The 21,697-nt window shown below is 40.4% G+C and overlaps 1 protein-coding gene and 1 pseudogene across 1 annotated transcript in view; one reads left to right on the forward strand and one right to left on the reverse strand.

The window, feature by feature from the left end:
• The window catches only part of B4GALNT2 (beta-1,4-N-acetyl-galactosaminyltransferase 2 (SID blood group)), a 49,897-nt gene that overhangs the window by 19,718 nt on the left and 8,482 nt on the right, over positions 1-21,697 (forward strand). Inside the window, exons 3-7 of the mRNA XM_010960553.3 lie at positions 17-154; positions 12,845-12,951; positions 14,128-14,165; positions 16,078-16,258; positions 17,255-17,341. Coding sequence (XP_010958855.1) covers positions 17-154; positions 12,845-12,951; positions 14,128-14,165; positions 16,078-16,258; positions 17,255-17,341 — 551 coding nt within the window. The remainder of the gene's footprint in view (positions 1-16; positions 155-12,844; positions 12,952-14,127; positions 14,166-16,077; positions 16,259-17,254; positions 17,342-21,697) is intronic.
• Positions 11,086-12,834, reverse strand: LOC141573617 (small ubiquitin-related modifier 2 pseudogene; annotated as a pseudogene).

Consider the following 21,697-nt stretch of genomic DNA (forward strand, 5'->3'; position numbering starts at 1 on the left):
CCTCATCTTGTTTTAGGCTGTTCCCGAAAAACCAGTGCCACTGTGAAGCCTCCAGACAGCAGGAACACTATGTCTTTGAGGATGCTTACAGCCAGAAGGACCTCCCTGCCGTGAAAATGAGGAGACAGGCGGAGTTTGAACACTTTCAGAGGAGGTAATGCAGCTGGTGAGGGTTCTTCCTCTCTTGCAGGGCTCCCTGGAAGGAACTCTTAGGAATATACCAGGTAAAGACAACTGAGGAAATAGTCCCTACCTGCAGATTTCTTTTTTTTTTTAAATTAATTTATTTAATTTTTAAACATTTTTTTTATTGAGTTATAGTCATTTTACAATGTTGGGTTCAGATTTCTAAAACTTGGCATATCGAAAGCATTTCCTCAGAAAGAAAGAGCAAGGGAATGAAGTTTGAGACATCAGTGTGGTGTTGGTGATGCCCCCTGCTAGTCAAAGCATGTAGCTTTGAACTCTCTCATTAATTTACATGTTGAAGACGTACTGTCCCTCTGTTCTGGGCAAAGCCCAGAGTTAAGCCTTTGGGGTATGTTGATCAGGATTGTTGGTTGAAGAGAGCAGAAATTGATTCTGGCTGGTTATATCAAGAGGGAAATTTTGGGAAGAGGGGGAGGTTATAGCTCAGTGGTAGAGCACTCGCTGAGCACACATGAGGTCCTGGGTTCAATCCCCAGTACCTCCCCAGTACCTCCATTAAAAAATAAACAAATAAATAAACCCAATGACATGTAAGTAAATGGGGGGAAGGGTATAGCTCAAGTGGTAGAGCGCATGCTCAGCACCCGAGGTCCTGGGTTCAACCCCCAGTGTCTCCTCCAAGCGGAAATCAAGAATAAGCCTAATTACCTCCCCCTAATAAACAATACAAGAGGGAATTTGTGGGAAGGATGTTGGGACCTCCCCACATCTATAGGGCTAGGGTGACCAGGCTGGGAAATCAAGGACCAAGGGAGCACAGAATGGTTGGGCAGAACTTCTCCCCTCTTTTTCTCCCCCAGCAATCATTTATGAGTCACAGTGAAAAGCATGCTATAATAAATCATAGCATTGTGATTAAGGGCTTGAACTCTGGAACAGGCTGGATGGCAAGTTACTTAACCTCATGGTACTTCAGTATTTTCATATGGAAAACCGTCATAGAGATGCCTCCTTCACAGGCTCGTTGTAAGGAGCGTTGTGTTAATATACAAAGAGCTAGTAACTCATAAAGGGCCTGACATACGGGAGCGTGGCAAAAAATATTACCTGCTGTTATTGTTGAGGTTTATTATGATCATACTTACAGTTCTTCATAGGCAAGGCATAATACATTAAGAACTACATAAATCACCTAAATAGTAGATGGCTATGAGTGCTATGCAGAGAGGTAAATTAAAATATTGTGGTAGAAAGATAACCGATGGCATCAAATTTAATGGGACCATGAAAGAAGGTGACCTTGAACTCTGATTTGTGTCTCAAGCAGGAGTCTATCATAATCCCCTGTAAAAGGGCATCCCAGCAGAAGAGTTAACACAGGGCCCGGCGCCAGGGTGGGCCTTTCCTGGTGGCTGCCTGACAAGAAAGCCAGCCAAGGCTATGGGAGCCTGGCGCGTTGAGGGGACAGGGTGGTGACCAGTGGTTTTGGCCATGCTAATCTGGCAGGAGGTGTGTGCATTTTGCTTTCTGGATATTGCAAAGAATGGAACAGATTTTTAAGATGGCAAGTTATTTTCTGAGATACTTTTGCATAATATCTTAGATTTCATATAATATAAAATATTCCTCTGGCTTTTCTGTGGACGTTAAACTGGAGGGAAGGTATCGGGGAGGCAGGGAGCCCTGCTGCGTAGCCAGGTGAAGGGAAACCTTCCTTCTGCTGTCTGCGCCTCTTTGATGAATCGTCCCCAGGTCACTGCCTAACTATTCAGTTGACTGAGCCTAAGTCGTGAATCAAGGAAGGGAACGAGAGTCGGACCCCTCCAGGTTTGACTGTGGGAATCAGCCACTCCCCCAGACTCCATCCAAATGGAAGACCCCCCCAGGAGAGGGAACCCCAGCAGGAGGGAGTGTTGGAGGTCAGGAAGCCAGTGTAATATGCAGGTGGTCCTTGCCCCACGTGGCTGTGCGAGGCGCGCAGGGCTCAGTAGGTAACAGTGCTGCCAAGGGTAACAGATGGGTGGCATCCTCCACGTCTCAGCTGGGCGATCTCGGGCAAGCTGCCTAACCACCTCAGTATAATGGGGATAATAATAGGACCAGGGTGGTTATGACAATTAATGTGTTGATCCACGAAAGGGCTTTACAGCCTCAGTGAGGTTGTAGGCAATTAGAGGAGATAGACAGGAAAGGTATATAAGCAAACATATGATATGATAAGCTCCTACACCAAGCAGAACCTGCGCCCTGGCCCTGTGCCCCTGTAACACCCTCTGTCTGCTTCCTGCCAGGATGGTCTCTGCTGTTTGTCTGCCCATCTCCCTTTGCTACTGTCTGTAAGGTTGGGGATTTGAGGCACTTGGCACAGAGTAGGAATCAACAGGCATCTGTGAAATAAGTGGACGATGTGAGGGGAAACACAGGAGCACGTTTATGTGGAAATATGACTCTGCCTCCATCCTGGTGTCGTAGGATGGCAGAGAGGAAGTCCCAGCAGGAACCACCTCAGGTGCATCCATGGAAAGAGGTGCCTGGTGGAGGAGGGGGAGGAGGGAAGGAGCTTTGAAGAGATGCGGGTGGGTGAGTTGGGGGCAGGGAGGGCTAAGTTGGGAGGGGGAACTGGTGTGGAGGGAGCTGGGCAGAGGGAATTACAAGAAGGAACTGACTCCAAACAAGGAAGGCAGAGGAACTGGCTGTGTTCTCACCTGCCCCTCCTTCACCCGTGGAAATGCCCAGGTCTCTTGGGATTAGACCCAGCAATATGGATATCGCAAAAACAGAGCCCAGTACTAATAACTGATGTGAACTGGGTCTCAGGTCAGTAAGGAAGTAAGTAGCTGGAGGAGGAGACTCTTAGCTCAAATCTTTCTCAGTTAAGATGATGAAACACCAAACATCTGCTTTGAGCAAGGCACTGAGTTAGGTACAAAGATGACTTTGATTGAGACCCTCTCTCAGGGAGCTTACGGTGTAATCGAGGGGGTCCAGTCCTTGGGTCAATTGTCCACGCCCCTCATCCATGTCCCTCCAGCATCTGATTGTGGGACCCAGTGTTGAGTGAACATGGGCAGTCTGGCCTCTGGAGTGTTTTCATAAAATTGTGTGGACCTCAAGAGTTCAGTTTCAAGGTCAATGCCATAATATGGCAGTCAGAGGCAGTGATGTGGCAGGCCCTGGGAAGGAAAGCAGCTTCCAGCTCTGAGAACTGAAAAAGGAACATTTAAGAAGAAGGTGGTGATAAACAAGTTTATACTGCAGAGCACAGGGAACTATACTCAATATCTTGTAGTAATCTATAATGAAAAAGAATATGAAAACGAATATATGTATGTACATTTGTGACTAAACTATTATGCTGTACTCCAGAAATTGACACAACATTGTAAACTAACTATACTTCAGTAATTTAAAAAAAAAAAAGGTGTCATTCAGAGCTGATCTCACCTCTGTTCCTGAACAGATGACCTTGTGTTCTAGTTGTTGGGATCTGGCTATGGGTTCTCCGCCTTCCCTTCCAGGAAAGGAACTTAATTGATCTCTTCATCCTCAGTTTAGCACAGAGCTGGGCAGTCAAGAAATGAATGAATAAGAGGCATGGGGTGATGTGTGACTCTGAGCAGAGCTCTGGATGTGGCTCACTTCCTGAGGGAAGAGAAGCAATTTGGAGGACACTTCAGGCACTAAAAAGAATGAAGTAGCTCTAGACACACTGATGGGGAAAGAGCTCTATTATTTATTGAGTCAAAAAAAGCAAGGTGCAGAAAGTTTGTACAGTGTATTATGTTTGTGTTTTTAAAAGAGGAGTGGATGTTTGTGAGTATGAGTGTGTCTGTATTTATTTTATTTATTTATTTTGGGGGGGTAGGTAATTAAGCTTATTCATTTATTTTGGTGGAGGCACTGGGGATTGAACCCAGGACCTCACACATGCTAGGCAGGCCCTCTACCACTGAGCTATCCCCTCCCTATTACCTGTGGATTTATATATGTTGAGGGGAGAAGTGTTGAACAGTGGTGGTAAATGCTTAACAATGGGCTTTTAAAAAACAAATTTCTTCTGAGGGAGTGGCAAGATATATTCAAAGTCCTGAATGAAAAAAAAGATGCAACCTAGGATAATTTATCCAGGAAGGCTATCCTTTAGAATAGAAGGAGAGTTAAAGAACTTCACAGACAAGCAAAAACTAAAAGAATTTAGCAACACTAAACCTATGCTGAAAGAAATATTGAAAGGTCTACTCTAAATAGAAAAGAAGCAGGATGCTACAGAAAGGAGAAAGCCATAATTGGAAAGGCAATAAATACCATGAATTACAACAGAATAAACATGAAATTGTAAAAGAGGATATCTAAATCATTAAGGGTGGGAGAGGGGAGCAAGAAAATATAGAGTTTTTTCTTTCAAAAATTTTTTGTGCTTGGTAGGATGGGTTTGAGCTTATATTACTATCTGTTTAAAACAAACAGTTATAGTAATGGATTAATATATGTACAAATCAGCATAACCACAAGCCAAAAACTTACTACAGAGTCACAAAAACTAAAAAAAAAAAAACAAAACCAAAAAATCCCCAAGATAATAAAAAGGAAAATTATCAAACCACAAAAAGAAAAAGGAAGGAACAAAGAGAAAATACTAAATGAACTGCAAACTAAATGTCAATAGACTAAATTCTCCAATCAAAAGACATAGAGCAGCAGACTGGATAATAAAACAAGAACCTACTCTATGCTGCATATAAGAGACCCACTCTAGGGAGAAGGACATACATAGATTGAGAGTGACAGGATGGTAAAAGATATTCCACACAAGTGGAAATGACAAGAAAGCAGGTGTAGCAATACTAATTTCAGACAAAATAGACTTTAAAACAAAGCTCATAAAGAAAGATAAAGAAGGACATTTTGTAATGATTAAAGGAGTAATACAAGATGAGGATATTACACTCATTAACATATATGCAGCCAATATAGGAGAACCTAAATACATAAAGCAAATACTAACAGATATAAACGGAGAAATTGATGGGAATACAATCATTGTAGGAGATTTTAACACCCCATTAACATTATTGGACAGATCTTCCAGACAGAAAATAAACAAGGCAACAGAGAAATTAAATGATACAATAGAACAACTACACTTGGTTGATATTTTCAGAACTTTACATCCTCCCCAAAATAGAATATCCATTCTTTTCAAGTGCACATGGAACATTTTCTAGGATAGATCCATGTATTGGGGCAAAAAAGAAGCCTCAACAATTTTAAGAGGAGAGAATTATTTCAAGCATCTTTTCTACAATGCCATGAAATTAGAAATCAACTACAGAAAAACAAAGGAGAAAAAAATTACTGCATGGAGATTAAACAACATGCCACTCAAAAAACCAATGGGTCAATAATGAAATCAAAGAAGAAGTTAAAAAATACTTTGAGACAAATAACAATGAAAACACAACTACACAGAATCTGTGGGATGCAGCAAAGGCAGTGATAAGAGGGAAGTTAATAGTGATACAGGCCTTCCTCAAAAAAGAACAATCTCACATAAACAATCTAACATCCCAGCTAAAAGAATTTGAAAAGAAGAAGAACAACAAAAAAACTAAAAGTCAGCAGAGGGAAGGAAATAATAAAGATGAGGGAGGAAATAAATAAAATAGAGATTAAAAAAACAACAGAAAAAAATCAATCAAACCAAGAGCTGGTTTTTTGAAAGAGTAAACAAAATTGACAAACCTCTGGCCAAGCTCATGAAGACGAGAAAAGAGAGAGTGCAAATAAACAAAATAAGAAAGGAAAATGGAGAAATTACAATCAATACCACAGAAATACAAAATATCATATGAGAATACTATGAACAACTATATGGAAACAAAATGGATAACCTAGAAGAAATGGACATGCTTCTGGAAACATACAATCCACCAAGACTGAATCAAGAAGAAACTGACCACTTGAGCAAATCAATCACTAGAAATGAAATTGAATTAGCAATAAAAAAAATCCCTACAAATAAAAGTCCAGGACGGGATGGCTTCACTGGGGAATTCTACCAAAGATACAAAGAAAAACTCATACTGATCCTTCTCAAACTCTTCCAGAAGATTGAAAAGGAGGGAGTACTCCCAAACTCATTCTTTGAAGCCTCCATCACCCTGATACCAAAACCAGACAAAGACACTACCAAAAAAGAAAATTAAAGACCTATATTACTGATGAACATAGGTGCAAAATCCACAACAAAATATTAGCAAACCGAATCCAACAGCACATAAAAAAGATCATACATCATGATCAAGTGGGGTTCATCCCAGGGACACAACAATGGTTCAACATATGCCAATCAATCAATGTAATACATCACATCAACAACAGAAAGGGCAAAAACCACATGATCATCTCAATAGATGCAGAAAAAGCATTTGATAAAATTCAACACCCATTTATGATAAAAAAAAAAAAAACTCTCACCAAAGTGGGTGTAGAGGGAACATATCTGAACATAATAAAAGTTATTTATGACAAACCTACAGCCAGCATAGTACTCAATGGCGAAAAACTGAAAACCTTCCCACTAAAATCTGGGACAAGACAAGGTTGCCCACTCTCATCACTCCTATTCAACATAGTCTTGGAAGTCTTAGCCACAGCAGTCAGGCAAGAAAAAGAAATAAAAGGGATCTAAATTGGAAAAGAAGAGGTAAAATTGTCACTATATGCAGATGACATGATACTATATAAGAAACCCTGAAAGCCACACAAAAACTACTAGAACTAATAAAATAATTCAGCAAGGTAGCAGGATACAAGATTAATGTAAAAAAATCAGTTGCATTTCTTTACACTAATGATGAATCAACAGGAAAAGAAAGTAAAGAAACAATCCCTTTTAAATTAGCACCCAAAGTGATAAAATACCTAGGAACAAATCTAACCAAGGAGGTCAAAGACTTATACACAGAGAACTACAAAACATTGATTAAGGAAATTAAAGAAGATTTTAAAAAATTGAAAGATATCCCATGCTTCTGAACTGGAAGAATCAATATTGTTAAAATGGTCATACAACCCAAGGCAATCTACAGATTTAATACAATCCCTATCAAATTACCCAGGACATATTTCACAGAACTAGAGCAAATCATAATAAAACTTATATGGAATCACAAAATACCCAGAATTGCCAAAGCATTACTGAAGAAAAAGGATGAGGCTGGAGGAATAACCCTCCCAGACTTCAGACGATACTACAGAGTTACAGTAATCAAAACAGCATGGTATTGTTCAAAAACAGACATATGGATCAATGGAACAGAATAGAGAGCCCAGAAATGAAACCACAAACTTTTGGTCAATTACTCTTTGACAAAGGAGGCAAGAACATACAATGAAATAAAGACAGTCTCTTCAGTAAATGGTGCTGGGAAAACTGGACAGTAGCATGTAAATCAATGAAGTTAGAATACTCCCTCACACCGTACAGAAAAATAAACTCAAAATGGCTTAAAGACTTAAACATAAGACAAGACACAGTGAACCTCCTAGAAGAAAACATAGGGCAAAACATTATATCACATACATCTCAGGAATATTCTCCTGGGGCAGTCTACCCAAGAAATAGAAATAAAAGCAAAAGTAAACAAATGGGACCTAATTAAACTTACAAGCTTTTGCACAGCAAAGGAAACCATAAGCGAAACAAAACAACAACCTACAGAATGGGAGAAAATATTTGCAAAAGATGAAACTGACAAAGGCTTGATCTCCAGGATAGATAAACAGCTCATACAACATAATAAGAAAAAACCCAAACAACCCAATCCAAAACTAGGCAGAAAACCTAAACAAGCAATTCTCCAATGAAGACATATGAATGACCAATAGGCACATGAAAAAATGCCCAATATCACTAATTATCAGAGAAATGCAAATCAAAACTATAGTGAGGTATCACCTCACAACAGTCAGAATGGCCATCATTCAAAAGTCCACAAACAATAAATGCTGGAGAGGATGTGGAGAAAAGGGAACCCTCCTACACTGTTGGTGTGAATGTAGTTTGGTGCAGCCGTGGTGGGAAACAGTATGGAGATTCCTGAAAAAACTAAAAATAGACTTACCATGTGACCCAGCAATTCCACTCCTGGGCATATATCCAGAAGGAACCCTAATTCAAAAAGACACCTGCACCCCAATGTTCATAGCAGCACTATTTACAATAGCCAAGACATGGAAAAAACCTAAATGTCCATCGACAGGTGACTGGATAAAGAAGATGTGGTATATTTATACAATGGAATACTATTCAGCCTTAAAAATGACAATGTAATGCCATTTGCAGCAACATGGATGGACCTGGAAAATGTCATTCTAAGTGAGGTAAGCCAGAAAGAGAAAGAAAAATACCATATGATATCGCTCATATGTGGAATCTAAAAAAGAAAAAGAAGACAAAATGGACTTAAATATAAAACAGAAACAGACTCACAGACATAGAATACAAACTTTTGGTTGCCAGGAGGGAGCCGGGTGGGAAGGGACAGATTGGGAGTCCGAGATTTGTAGATACTGAAAGGTACATATAGAAAAGATAAACAAGTTTATACTGTATAGCACAGGGAAATATAGTCAAGATCTTGTAGTAGCTCATGATGAAAAAGAATATGAAAATGAGTATACGTGTGTTCATTGTGACTGAAAAATTGTGCTGTACACCAGAAACTGACACAACATTGTAAGCTGACTATAACTCAATGAAATAAATAAATAAATAAAATAAAAAACAAATTTCTTCTGTATAGCACAAAGAACTATATTCAACATCTTGTAATAACCTTTAATGAAAAAGTATATGAAAATGAATATATGTATATATATGCGTGACTGTGACATTATGCTGTACACCAGAAATTGATGCAATGTAACTGACTATACTTCAGTTAAAACAAAACAAAACAATGGGCTTTTGATAATGGCTTGGAGTGTTTGCCAATTTCTATGACTTTTTTTAATAATCACACTGTGGCTGATTTCAGCCTACTGACGTAGTGACAACTGAATTCCAGTTACGTAGTATCTCCACCATACAGATGCAATAGATGAAAATTACCTCAGAAGCAGAGATCATAGGAAGAGGTAGTAAAATAATTAGGAAGTGGTGAGTTTTGAGTGTTTACTACCTTTGTTCTCATTATATTTAATTTTAAGTGTATATGATTTAATTTTTGTTAATGGCTATAGGTAATAGGTGGCTTGCAAATTTCCTATAGATCCAACAATTTAGTACAAGATAGCTCCTGCACCCACTATTACACATGAATACCAGTGGCTGTGTGTCCCTTATTGGGGGGGGGGGGCAAGTGAGTGAGCAAGATTTTGCCTTGCAAGCCCCTTTCACACAAAGTGTCCAAACTGTCCAGTGGACAGTGGGCTGGGCGAGTCACTGAGACACCCACATTCAATGGCTGACGTGCTAGCTACCAATTTAGGGGTATCCAAGAGGCCCAGCTCTGGGGAAAGTTTTTTGCTACTCAGCTCCCCATGCTCTCAGGAAGGACGATCCTTCTCCTCACCCAGTCCGTCAGGGGCTCCAGATGTTCACATTTCCCCCTCCAGTCTAAGGGAACCCCCCCACCCAGCTCTGTTGTAATTACATTCTGGATAAACTACACTCAGATGCACACACTCCATCTGCCAGCTCACTCTGTTCCTTTGCAAACTGTTGACAGTCGAGTGGCTTCTTGCTGGGATGGGGCAGGTCTGAACTTGTGGGATGGACAGGACTTAGACCTGGGTTTTTAACCTGGCAGTACAGGTAGGTGTAAGCCAGACTATCACAGGTTGGGTACCACATCCCAGAGGTATCAGCTGAGAGGGACTGGCCGGCCCTCAGGCCAGAAGTCTGGACACCAACCCTCCCCTGGCCTAAGCATGACCCTACCCCGGATCTTCCTAGCCCTGCTCTTTGGAAAGCACACCAGTCATCAGGGATTGTTTCCTCATTCACTGTTTCACATGCTCTTTTCCTCTGAGTTTCATTTGGCATCTTCAGGCTAGAAACCCACTTCTCTCAGCTCAGTGAGTACAGATTTGGCTGAGGTCAGTGGTTCCCCAGAGTTTTCCTGTCCCAGCTCACCTAGGGAAATAAGACAACTCTCCAACTTCTTGGTAACAGCAAGCAGTGATTCTTCTGCGGGAGATGATGAGGGGTACTAAGTAGCAGGGAGATTTTATTCTATACTGTTCTTTATACTGTTACACACTCAGGTGAACACACATAATCACTCATACGTTTATGTGGGTGTATATATTCATATAAACATATACTACTGGGGTTTTGTGTGTATATTTTTAATGTAGTTGGTACCAAAAGAACAAATCATTCTGAAATTTGCTTTTTTCATTCAAAGATATGGGCTTTGTTTTTCATTTTAAACAAAGTTTATTTAAACAACATAATGTTAAAAAAAAAAAAAACAAGACGCTTAACTTGAAGGAAAAACTATCCCAGATTGACTTCTTTTCGAGTAATTTATCCCTACCTAAATACAGATCGCCCTACATTGTAACAGCTATGTACAAAAAAGTTACAAAAATGTCCTTGGTTTTATAGTGATAAATGGACAACATTAAAGTTCTCCAGTAGAACAAAGTATGCACGGTTTTTTATCTTGTTCTTTTTTTGTTGTTGTTGAACAGTGGAAGTAAAATTACTTAATGAATATAAGAACAAGAGGTGAGTGAACAGAGAAGGGGGCATTTTCACAGAATCGGCATTTTCCCCATCCCATCTCCATTTGATGTCGAGCGAAACATACTATTGACCGTTTAGTTTAGAAAATGCTCTGTGCGTGTGCACATACATCAGTCACTTTATGCATAACAAAGGGGAAGGGGGAAATGAAAGAATTAAGAAAATTATACTGTAGTTAGTCAGGATGTGGTTAGAACCAAATTGCGGTTTTCTGACTGAGAATGTCTCCTTGGTCTGGGGGAACAAAGTAGCAGGTTTCATTTTCTAGTGGACACTTCCTGTCTGCCACTGGGACACATGAGTGGTATCTCCATCCTCCATTTCCACCTGTGCAGGTGTGTCTGTCTCCCTGATTGGCTGCCCGTCAAATCTGAATTGGCCCTGCCTCATAGACAACTGCCCCTGTTCACATAAACTTCCACCTGTTTGCTAAGTGGTGTGCACCTCTTCATCTTAAATTGCATGGCAGAACCATTCCACCCACCCGCTTCACATCCACATGATCACTGTTCTCAGAATTGACTCCTTCCTTGGGCTTTTTGTCCATCACGCAAGTCATGCAAGCGTTGGAGTCTCCTCAGCTGCTGCTTCGCAAAAGAGGTACCAGGTCTGCACCGAACGAGCACATAGGTGGCATCAGAAGCCTCAGTGATAGGTTTTTAAGAGTGATCTATACATCTAGTTCATTCCTTTTAATTGCTATACAGCTATGAATATGAATACACTGAATTTTTTAAAGCCATTCCCTTATTGAAAGATACTCAGATCTTTGTAACTTTTTCATTATTACATTCACATAATTTATCATAATAATATTACATTATTACTTACATTCTTTCCATATTTCATTGAGATATGTGTAAGGATGTTCATTTCAAACAACACTGAAACAAACCTCCTTACACATGGCTTACTGTTGACACACGCCAAGTGTTTCTCCCCTTGCCTAGCACCTGAATTGCTGTCAGGATATGTTTATTTCTGCTTTTAATAAATATTGCCACATTGCCCTCAAGAGAGCCTGTGTTAATTCAGGCTTTCATGAAGAGTGGGTAAGTATAGTACCTCACGTATTACCCCTACCTAATCAGCACTCGCTGTCATCAAATTTTAAAACTTTAAGGGGAAGTTATCAGGTTTTTTTTCATTGTTTTTTAAAGTTACACTTCCCTGCTTAATATTGAAGCTGAGCATGTTTCATATATTTATTAGCCATTTGTGTTTCCTCTTCTGTTAATTGTCTATGTCCCTTTCCATTTTTAAATTTTGTCGTTTTCATGTTCACATAAATACTTCGGTAGTTTAATCTTTCTCCCAAGTAATCAAAATGATTTCCTTGGTTAAGCTGGGTCCCTGAAGCCTTCGTGTCAACCACGTTATCTTAGTCCCTCAAAGAATCAGTCTCAGGGGATTGTGTTATGCCTGTGACTGAAGGTGGTTTCAGCGACAAAACCGTCTGAAAATCATCACTTGTGTTTGCTCTAAAAATACTGAGGCAACATCCGCTCCTACTTTTTTTTTTTAAGTCCAGTGCCAGGAAAAGTTTTACCTGCCTTCAAGAGTGGGTCTGCTTTGTCCCTGTGATAATAAGACCAGCGTGCTGATAATCAATCACTTTATACCCTGGCTACCGGGAAGTTCAGATGTCACTTTGGCGTTTAGCTGCTGCAGCTGGTTTGGCCCACACAATCTGATTATTTTGTTTCTTCTTTTTTGCCAGTTGTGATTTTAATTTTTAATGTGTTTTGCTATAATCTGCCTTGATTGGATGGAGGGGCTAGAATAAAGGACGGGGAGAAAATGGAGGTCAGATTAGGTCAACCTCCTTTTGATTTCTCCCCATTGGCAGCACAAAGCTCTGCGCACAGACATCACTTTAAGAACTAACCAGGGACAAGCGTCAAGGCAGCTGCTAATGGTTTTGTTTCCCTGCAGAGAAGGGCTTCCTCGCCCACCACCCCTGCTGGCTCAGCCCAACCTCCCCTTTGGGTACCCGGTCCACGGGGTGGAAGTGATGCCCCTGCACACGGTTCCCATCCCAGGTAGGCACATTTGCATCTGGAGAGCACCCAGGCAACCTTCCTATTCCCTCTTAAGCAAAAGGTGGGAGGAGAAGGGAACAGTCATTCACTCAGTACCTGCTGTGTACCCAGCACAATGCATGAAGCTTGATGTGATTTCAATGTTAGTTTCACTGTTTCCACCACTGGGAATCATCCTTAGTAGCTGTGACCTCCCTGGGCATCCAAGATAACATAGAAGAGGACAGAAATCTGTCTGCCTCAAGGAATCTTAGGACCTAATTGGCTTTTTGGTGTCTTCCAGCATCATGGGAGCAGGTAAAGCATGAGTCCAACTCCAGGGAGTGCATTATTGAAAAGAGTATTTATGTCAGTTAAAATTCACCTCCACAAGGGAATTTTACACACTCCTCTAGGTCAGCATCACATCCCTGTGAGGTAAATATTCTTTTCACAGAGGAGTGTAGTAAGTTCTCTAAGGCCATATGGGAAGATCTGTATGAATTAGAACTTGAATTAGTCATAACAACAGAGATAGATTCTAAAGTAAGAACATTTTGGATGACTTGCTAGTGTTTTTGAACAGTCATTTAGAAAATGATTTGCCATTTTGGATAATTCTCTTTTTAATGTGATCAAATATACATAACATAATTTTACCATTTTCACCATTTTTAAGTGTATATAGTTTGGTGCATTATGTACGTTCACATTGTTCTGCAACCATCACCAGCATCCGTCCTAGAACTTTTTCATCCTCCCAACTGAAACTCTGTACCCATTTAACATGAACTCTCTTTCCCACCCAGCCCCTGGCAACCACCATTCTACTTTCTGTCTCTATGAATTTGAGTAGAATTTTCCTATTCTAGGAAACTCATATAAGGCTGATTCATTATTTATCTATTGCTTCCTTCCCTTCAGTAACAGAGCTACCTGGAAGGGACTGTATTGATTTACAGCACCTATACAAAACTGAGGGCGGGCATCAGAGGCCTTAGAACCACTGGAGTTTGAGAAGGACCATGGGATACCATCTAACAGAGCCCTGGGCAGAGAGGAGTGGTCAGCAAACACCCTGGATAGGAGGTGACACTTGAAGGGACTCTGGAGGGTTGTGTAGGAGTCTACCATGAAGGTGTGGGCATCAGGGAGCCCTGGACATCCTCTCACATGGTGTTTTTGTCCTTTTTCCAGGTCTCCAGTTTGAAGGACCAGATGCTCCCACCTATGAGGCAAGAGTTCCCTTCCCAGACCCTTTTGCATCTTGTCCTGGGCTCGCTGTCCATGCTCTCTTCCCCCGATCAGTGGTGGCTGGCCTCAGATTTTGACTAACCCCTATCCTGATTAAATATTAGACATGAGTCCAAGGCGGGGAGGGGGGAAGGGTGCCTATAGAAGGCATAATTTTTCCAGCCACGGCATGGCTAGAGTTCCAGGTAGGACTTTCAAAGATCTGGGGCACCATGGGTCCTGCCACTTCTGCTGCAAGAGGACGCTACTGCCCAGCCAGGCTGCGATGGCTCCATCAGGTCAGCACCAGCAAGGCAGATACTCTGTGCCCTGCCCTTCTGTCCCCGCCTAACATAGCTCCAAATCAGTGTCTCATGCAAGTGTATCTGGTGGGCAGGGTTTAAATCACATCCAGAACCCCAACTAAAAAGGAGTCTGGGAACTGTCATTTTGGTTTTCCCACTTCTGCGTGCCAGCTGCCGTTGGAGTGGGTGGTGAGTGAGCAAACCTGCAAAGCTGCTCTGTCCTCCAGAGGCTGCCTCTGTCCCCTGAACCATGGCCCCCAGCCCCTGTCACTTTCTTTCTATTCTGTGTTACCTTCTTCACGGCCCTATGGTACCTGAATTACTTTAGATGTATCATGATCTGCTTAGCACTGAGCTTCCTCACTACAATATAAGCTTCCTGAAGGCAGGGAGTCTGTCTTATTCACTGCTCTGTTCCCAGTGCTTGTAATTTAGATCTCAAAAACTAGCTGTCAACTGACTAATTGGAATGACATGATCCAGTTTACGTTTCCTAAAGATAACTGGCTGTTGCAGAAGACAAGAAAGCAAGGGAAGAGAGTGGCATTAGGGAGAGGCCAGGGGGCGGGAGAGAAGCAGACGATTCTAGCTCCCTGTGGAAGGTGGAGCCGCCAGGACTCGTCGTGGATTGGCTGTGGGTGTCGGGGGAAGAGCAGAGCAGGAATGACTTCCGCTGGGGACTTGAACGGCTAAGTGGGTGAGGGCGCCATTCCCAAGGCAGGAAGAGCCAGGCATGGGGTGGAAAACAGATTTATAGAGAAAAAAAATCAATCATTCACTTTTGAAGATAGCAATTTGAGTTGCTTGTGAAACTTCCTAGCAGAGCAGCCAGCCAGGCAGCTGGATCTCGGAAAGATAGGAGCTGGAGAGTTAGATTTTATCTATCTATCTATCTATCTATCTATCTATCTATCTATCTATCTATTTACTTATTTATATTTCTTATTTTTTATTGACATGTAGTCGATTTCCAATGTTAGTTTCAGGTGTACAGCAAAGCAATTCAGTTATACATATACATACATGCATATATATTTTTTTCAGATTCTTTTCCATTACAGCTCATTACAAGAAATTGAATATAGTTCCCTGTGCTGTACAGTAGGTCCTTGTTTATCTATTTTATATTTAGTAATGTGTATCTGTTAATCCCAAACTCCTAATCTATCCCTCTGGAGAGTTTCATTTTAAAACCACCAGCTTATGAATGGTATTTAGAGCTGCCTCCTCTAATGAAAAGGTGTAGAGTAAGGGAAAAGGATGCAGAACCACACCCTGAAAAGCTCTCTTTGGAGGTTAGATAGAAGAGGAGGTGGAGTTGGCAGATGGAAGTCAGAAGGAGCAGCCAGCAGGGGTAAGAAGGAATCTTTATGAATGCTATCCTGCAAGCCAAGAGTTAAGAATATTTCAAGAAATGGCCCTTGAACAGACCAGATCTGAGGGCTTGATTCTCCTTTGTGGGGCTAGGGCAGCAACTCTGGCAGAGCCAGACCCTAGCTTTCAGGGTCACCCATGGGTCTTCTCTCATCCTTATGCGCTCTGCCCACTGCTGGTCATCCTGGGTATGTGCCTTTCTTTGCATTTAGTCTTTCTACTGCATCCGCCCTAGGTCACCCTGACAGCTTCTCTGGGGACACTGAACACCCTCGCTGACATCCCAGACAGTGTGGTGCAGGGCAGAGGTCAGAAGCAGCTGACCATTTCAACCAGTAACCGGAAGCTCTTGAATTTCATCCTCCAGCATATGACATACACCAGCACGGAGTACCAGCACCACAGGGTGGATGTGGGTGAGAGCCTGTCCTTGGTTGGTAAAATGCTTAGGGACCCAGAAAAACAACACCGGGCTATCAAAGTCTTCATCTTCCAGGAAGCCTGCCTGCATTTAAGATCCCTCCTGGGCTCCTGTTTCTAACCCTAGACACCTAACTTCCCAATATTATCCCCATGACCCCATAGAGACTCGAGGGGTGAAGTGCCTGCTTGTCTCTCTATGAGGACAGATCATTCATGCTGTGCACCTAGAAACCATCGAGTTCTCTTCCCCAATTCTCTGCCAATCAAAGCTGAAGACTTCAGCTGTGGAAGCGGAGGGAGGGCACAGTCTGTGCATCAGTATCTTGTCCTGGACACTAACAGGGAAGAAGGATGTAGGGGAACTGTCAGTCCCAAGGCCAGTGGCTTTGTCTTCCTCCTCTCATCCCAGTCCCCACTCCCACCCCCAGAATGCCTGGGAGAACAATTCCTGCCACCCTCAGGGCAGCCCCAGTTCCTTTCTAGATGAATTAAAGTCACCCTTTTCCATTTTGATCAGCTACACAGGATGCATTTCCAGGAGATAAAGCAGAAAAGATGACATGTGGGACAGATTACCTAGGAACACAAACTAGAGAGAGAATTCTCTCCACCTTCAGATTTGCAAACATCTCTTATCACAAAATGACCCCATGAGGTAAAATAGGGCAGGTAGTATTATCCTGGTTTTATAGACAGAGAAGGAGACAGAATGATCTACCCAAGGTATTTCAGTTAATAAATGGCAAAGTCAAACTTAATCCACCCCTCTGTTGCAAGCCCACTTCACCCCCAAGATTCTCATGGGGAAGAGATGTGAGTTTCAGAGGCAATCAGCAGGTTGCCCCAGGGACACACAGCAGGTTAGGACTCTATGTGGTCCTTAGTCTCGTACCATCAATCCTTCATTCCCCCATCATGTCGACTTCCAGGGCAGCGTGGAGAGTGACCCAGACGCAGTATGCCCACCCTTTCCTTGTTTCTCCCTCTAGTGAGTCTGGAGTCCCAGTCCTCAGTGGCCAAGTTTCCGGTGACCATCCGCCATCCTGTCATACCAAAGTTATATGACCCTGGACCAGGTAAGGCCCTTGTCCCTGGGGCTCCAGGATGGGTCCTGTGGGCGATTGGTGAGATTCAGAGGGGATCCTCTTTGAGATGGGGGACAGGAATCGATGAAAAGAAAGCTCTGATAGGATTCCTGTTACCAAGCTTTGTTTTGAGGGAAAAAATGCTAGAATATACTCTCCTAATACTGCTTAGTCATGTTTAATTCATTGTATGGCTGTGCTTATTTTGGGGAAAAAAACCCTGATGGATTATAACATTTTAGTAAGTAATAATTATGAAAACAGTGGTACTGGTACATGAATAGCTATATCAATGGACTAAAATTAGAAGTCTAGAAATATACATATTAGAATTTTACCATGTGATAAAGGTAGCTTTTCAAATTAAAGGGGGAAATGGTGGATTATTCAAGAAATCACATGGGATAACTGTGTAGCTGCGTGGCAGATAACAAGTTGAATCTATCTCACAGCTCATACCAAGATAAATTCCAAATAGAGCAAATATCTAATTTTTTTAAGTACTAGAAGAACATATGGAGTTTAAAAATAACTTTACAGTATGAGACTTTTCTAAATATGACACACAACCCAGAGGCTACAAGAAAAAGACTAAAGACATAAAATACATAACAAGATTTAATGTTTTTATGACAGAAACCTGCCATATGCAAAGTAAAATGACAAAAGACAAAATGGGGAAAAAATGTCTTCAACATACGTTAAAGCCAACGGTCTAACTTAGGAGCACGTGTGAGTCAATAAGAACGTCAATAAGAAAAGAATAAGCCAATTCACAAAAAGTTAAATTCAACAGTGCTTTTAGCCAGTAAAATGTATGCTCAATTTCACACTAAGAAAAGTACAAATGAAAACTACATTCAAATCAAAAAGCATTGGACAAGGAGTCGGGCAACATTCTTACAAACTGCCGATGGGAATGTAAATTGGCATCACCTTTCTGGAGCAAGTTAGCAATATCTGTCAACATTTTAAATATGTGTGCCCTTTGGGCCAGCAATCCCACTTCTAGAAATTATCCTTCAGATGCTTATATCTGTGTGAAATGACTTTTGTTTGAGGATATTTATTGCAGCATTGTTTGCAATGACAAAAACCTTAAAAGTGGGAGGCACTGGTTAAATCCGTATAATCACAGTGGCATTCAGAAGGAGAGAGGAGGAGGAAGATTTTTTTATCCTGATACAGAATGCTTTCCAGGATGTAAGCAAGGTACAGAAAAGAGTGAAGAGTAAGCTATAGTTTCTGTAAAAAGAAAGAGTGGGGGAAGAAAAGCATATGTACATAATTGCTTGATTATGGAAAAATAAACAAGAATTTGGTAACATTGGTAACCCCCTAGGGAAGAACCAAGTAGCTGGGGACAAGGATGGGGAGATTTTCATGGCATTACTTTCAATATATTAGAATTTTGAACCAGTTGACATTCTGTGGAATATCAGATTTAATATACATTAAAAATGTAATCTATTCAAATAGATTCTATTCAAAATATAAATTGTCATTTAAAAGTAATAGCATTAAATATCTATGGAGAAGGATATTTGAGGAGGATATTTAAAGTATTTGCTTAACATCATAACTATCTCAAAAATGAAAGATAAGTACAAGAAATTCACAAAAACCTCCTTTCGGCCTCAGATTTGTTCTGAAGATACAGTGTTATAGATACAGTGGAAATCTCCACGATCTAATTCTCCTCTCTTCTTCCAGAAGCCACGATCTTTCTTTTCCCTATTTTCATACATTTACAGTGTAGATTTCGGTTCCTACACTGCGTGCACACAGTGTGGTTTAACAAACCTTTGAACTTTTCATGAAAAGTTATCACACTACAGCATGAAGTTCTAGTTTCTGACCTTTTGTCAGTCCATGGCTTGTCTTTTGATTTGTTTCTGGGATCTTTTGTTGTTACCAAACTTTATCCTTTGGGAACTAGAGTCACTATCTTGTAATAACCTATAATGGAAAAGAATCTGAAAAAGAATAGATACAAAAACAATTTTTAAAGGCTTTATCCTTTAACAGAATTGATTCATTGTTGTTTTTCTAGCTTTTGCTTTTTGTTCCTTGTTCAAGAAAATTTTCCCTACGTTGGAGCCATAAAGATATTCTCTTGTATTTTTTTTCAAAAGCTGTACATGCTTGGTTCTCATATTTAGGTATTTAAGCCACCTAGAAGTTATGCTTCTGTGTGACATGTGATGGGGACCTAATTTTTTGTATACAGAGAGCATCCTATCCCACAAGCACATACCAAGTGGTCCAACCTCTCTGACTGGTACTGCCAGCCCCTCACACACCCTGTTTCATGCATGCAGGGGTTCTGAACTCAGGCTTTTTATGGTTGCCTTGATCTGTTATCTTGGGCTTGGTCCACAACATTTCAATACAATTTATAACAGGTTCTATAGCCAATGGGGAGAAATTCCATACTTCAGGATGATTAGCAAAATTTTCATTTAGCAAAATTTTCTTAGCACTTCTTGGTCTTTTCTGTTTCCTTAGAAAATTTAAACGTCAGCTCATGATTGATGAGCATTTCATATGATTTGTAGATTAATTAGAAATGAACTGACAACTTTATGAAGTTGAATATTCCCAGCCATGAATCCAGTATATGTCTCCATGTTATAGTCTCCATGCCATGGTCTCCTCATAGGTTCTCCAATAATTTATTTTTTAATTTTATTTGTAAAGGAATTGCACATTTTTTTGGATTTAGTCTTAGGTACCTTGTACTTCTCATTGTTTTTATAAATTGGATCTTTTTCTTCTACAGTTTAATTGGTTGTTGTTAGTATGTAGGACAGTAGTGACTTTTGAATGTCGAGCTTACAAACAGCATCCTTTCTGCACTTATTCTAGTGATTTCTTTTTAATGTATAGAGTCTTTTGAACAAATAATGATTTTTGTCTCTTCCTTTCCAATTCTTAGAATTTGTTTCTTTTTCTTGTCTTATTGCGTTTTGCTAAAGTCTCTGATACAGTGTTAGATAGTAGCAGTGGGAGCCGGCACTTCTGACTCGTCCTAACTTTAAGAAGAATATTCTAATGTTACACCATTTATGTTTGCTATATAGGAATGTATAGGTGTATCAGGGTGAGAAAGTTTCCTTCTTTCCTTCCATTTCTGTTGCTAAAAAGTTTTCCGTTTCTAATTTCTATTTTCTGTTCCCTTGCTGAGAATTTTTATTATGAATGAATATTGAATTTTATCAGGTAATTTGTCTGCACCTACTGGAATAATTTTTCTCCTTTAATTGGGTTCATGGAGTGGTTTACATTGATTGATTTTCTGCCGTTGAAGTTGTTCTTGCATTTCTGGAACAAACCCATCTTGATTGCAATGCATTATGTGATTAAATGCTGAATTAAATTTGTTGCTGTCTTATTTAGGAGTCTTGCATCTGTATTCAAAGCTGACACTATCTTTTTCCTGTAATGTCCTTGCCCAGTTTTGTTTTCAGTATTATACAAGTCTCATAAGATGAATTGGGTAGCTTTCCTCTTTTTTCACTATTTTCTGAAGTGAATTGAAATAAAATAGGGATAATATGTTTCTTGAAGTTTCATTAAAATTTATCTGGTCCTTGTGTCTTTTTTTTTTTTTTTTTTTTGGTCTAAGTTACTGGGGAGGTGGTTGGGGTGGGAATGTGAATGGGAAGGAGTGAGATAAAGGGGAGAAATTTTAAAATATCAATTCCATGTCTTTAGTGGTTATTGATCTGTATGTCCATTGAATCAATTTTATATTCAAAGTCAAAATATTTCTATAGAATTCTCGTAAATTTGATGTAAATTACCTATTTTTTTTTATCATAAAGTTGTTCATAGTTCTATCTTATGCTTGTTAAAACATTTAAAAAACATCTCAAGTCATGTCTCCCTTTTGGTTTACTTTACCTTTATCTTCAACAATTTTAAGTTGGTTTCATATCCAAATACTCTCATTTCATTTATGCCTGTTTTTGTTTCATATTTTCTTTTTCACATGTGTGATTCTGTCATTTATCACTTGAGAGATTTTGAACATTCTCATTTAATGTCCTTTTCAGACTTCTCTGTTATTTTGTCTACCTAGAGTGGACTCATCTGCACAGGGTAGATTTGCTGGCTATTGTCCTTCATACTAGTTTTGTTGGAGTGTCTTGGAATTTTTGCTTGTGAGCTCATCTTGAGTAGGGGGCGCTTTCATTTGCTAGTTTATTTTTGTTTTTCCCTCCCTCCCTCCCTCTTTCTTCCCCTTTCTGTCTCTCTCCTGACTCCTTCCCACCTCACAGCTTTACAGTTGCTTCTACTCTCAGTAGCCCCAGATTCCTAGTCCATCATTTTATACTGGAGTCT

The sequence above is a fragment of the Camelus bactrianus genome, chromosome 16, assembly GCF_048773025.1.
Source record: "Camelus bactrianus isolate YW-2024 breed Bactrian camel chromosome 16, ASM4877302v1, whole genome shotgun sequence".
NCBI classification, from domain to species: Eukaryota; Metazoa; Chordata; class Mammalia; order Artiodactyla; family Camelidae; genus Camelus; species Camelus bactrianus.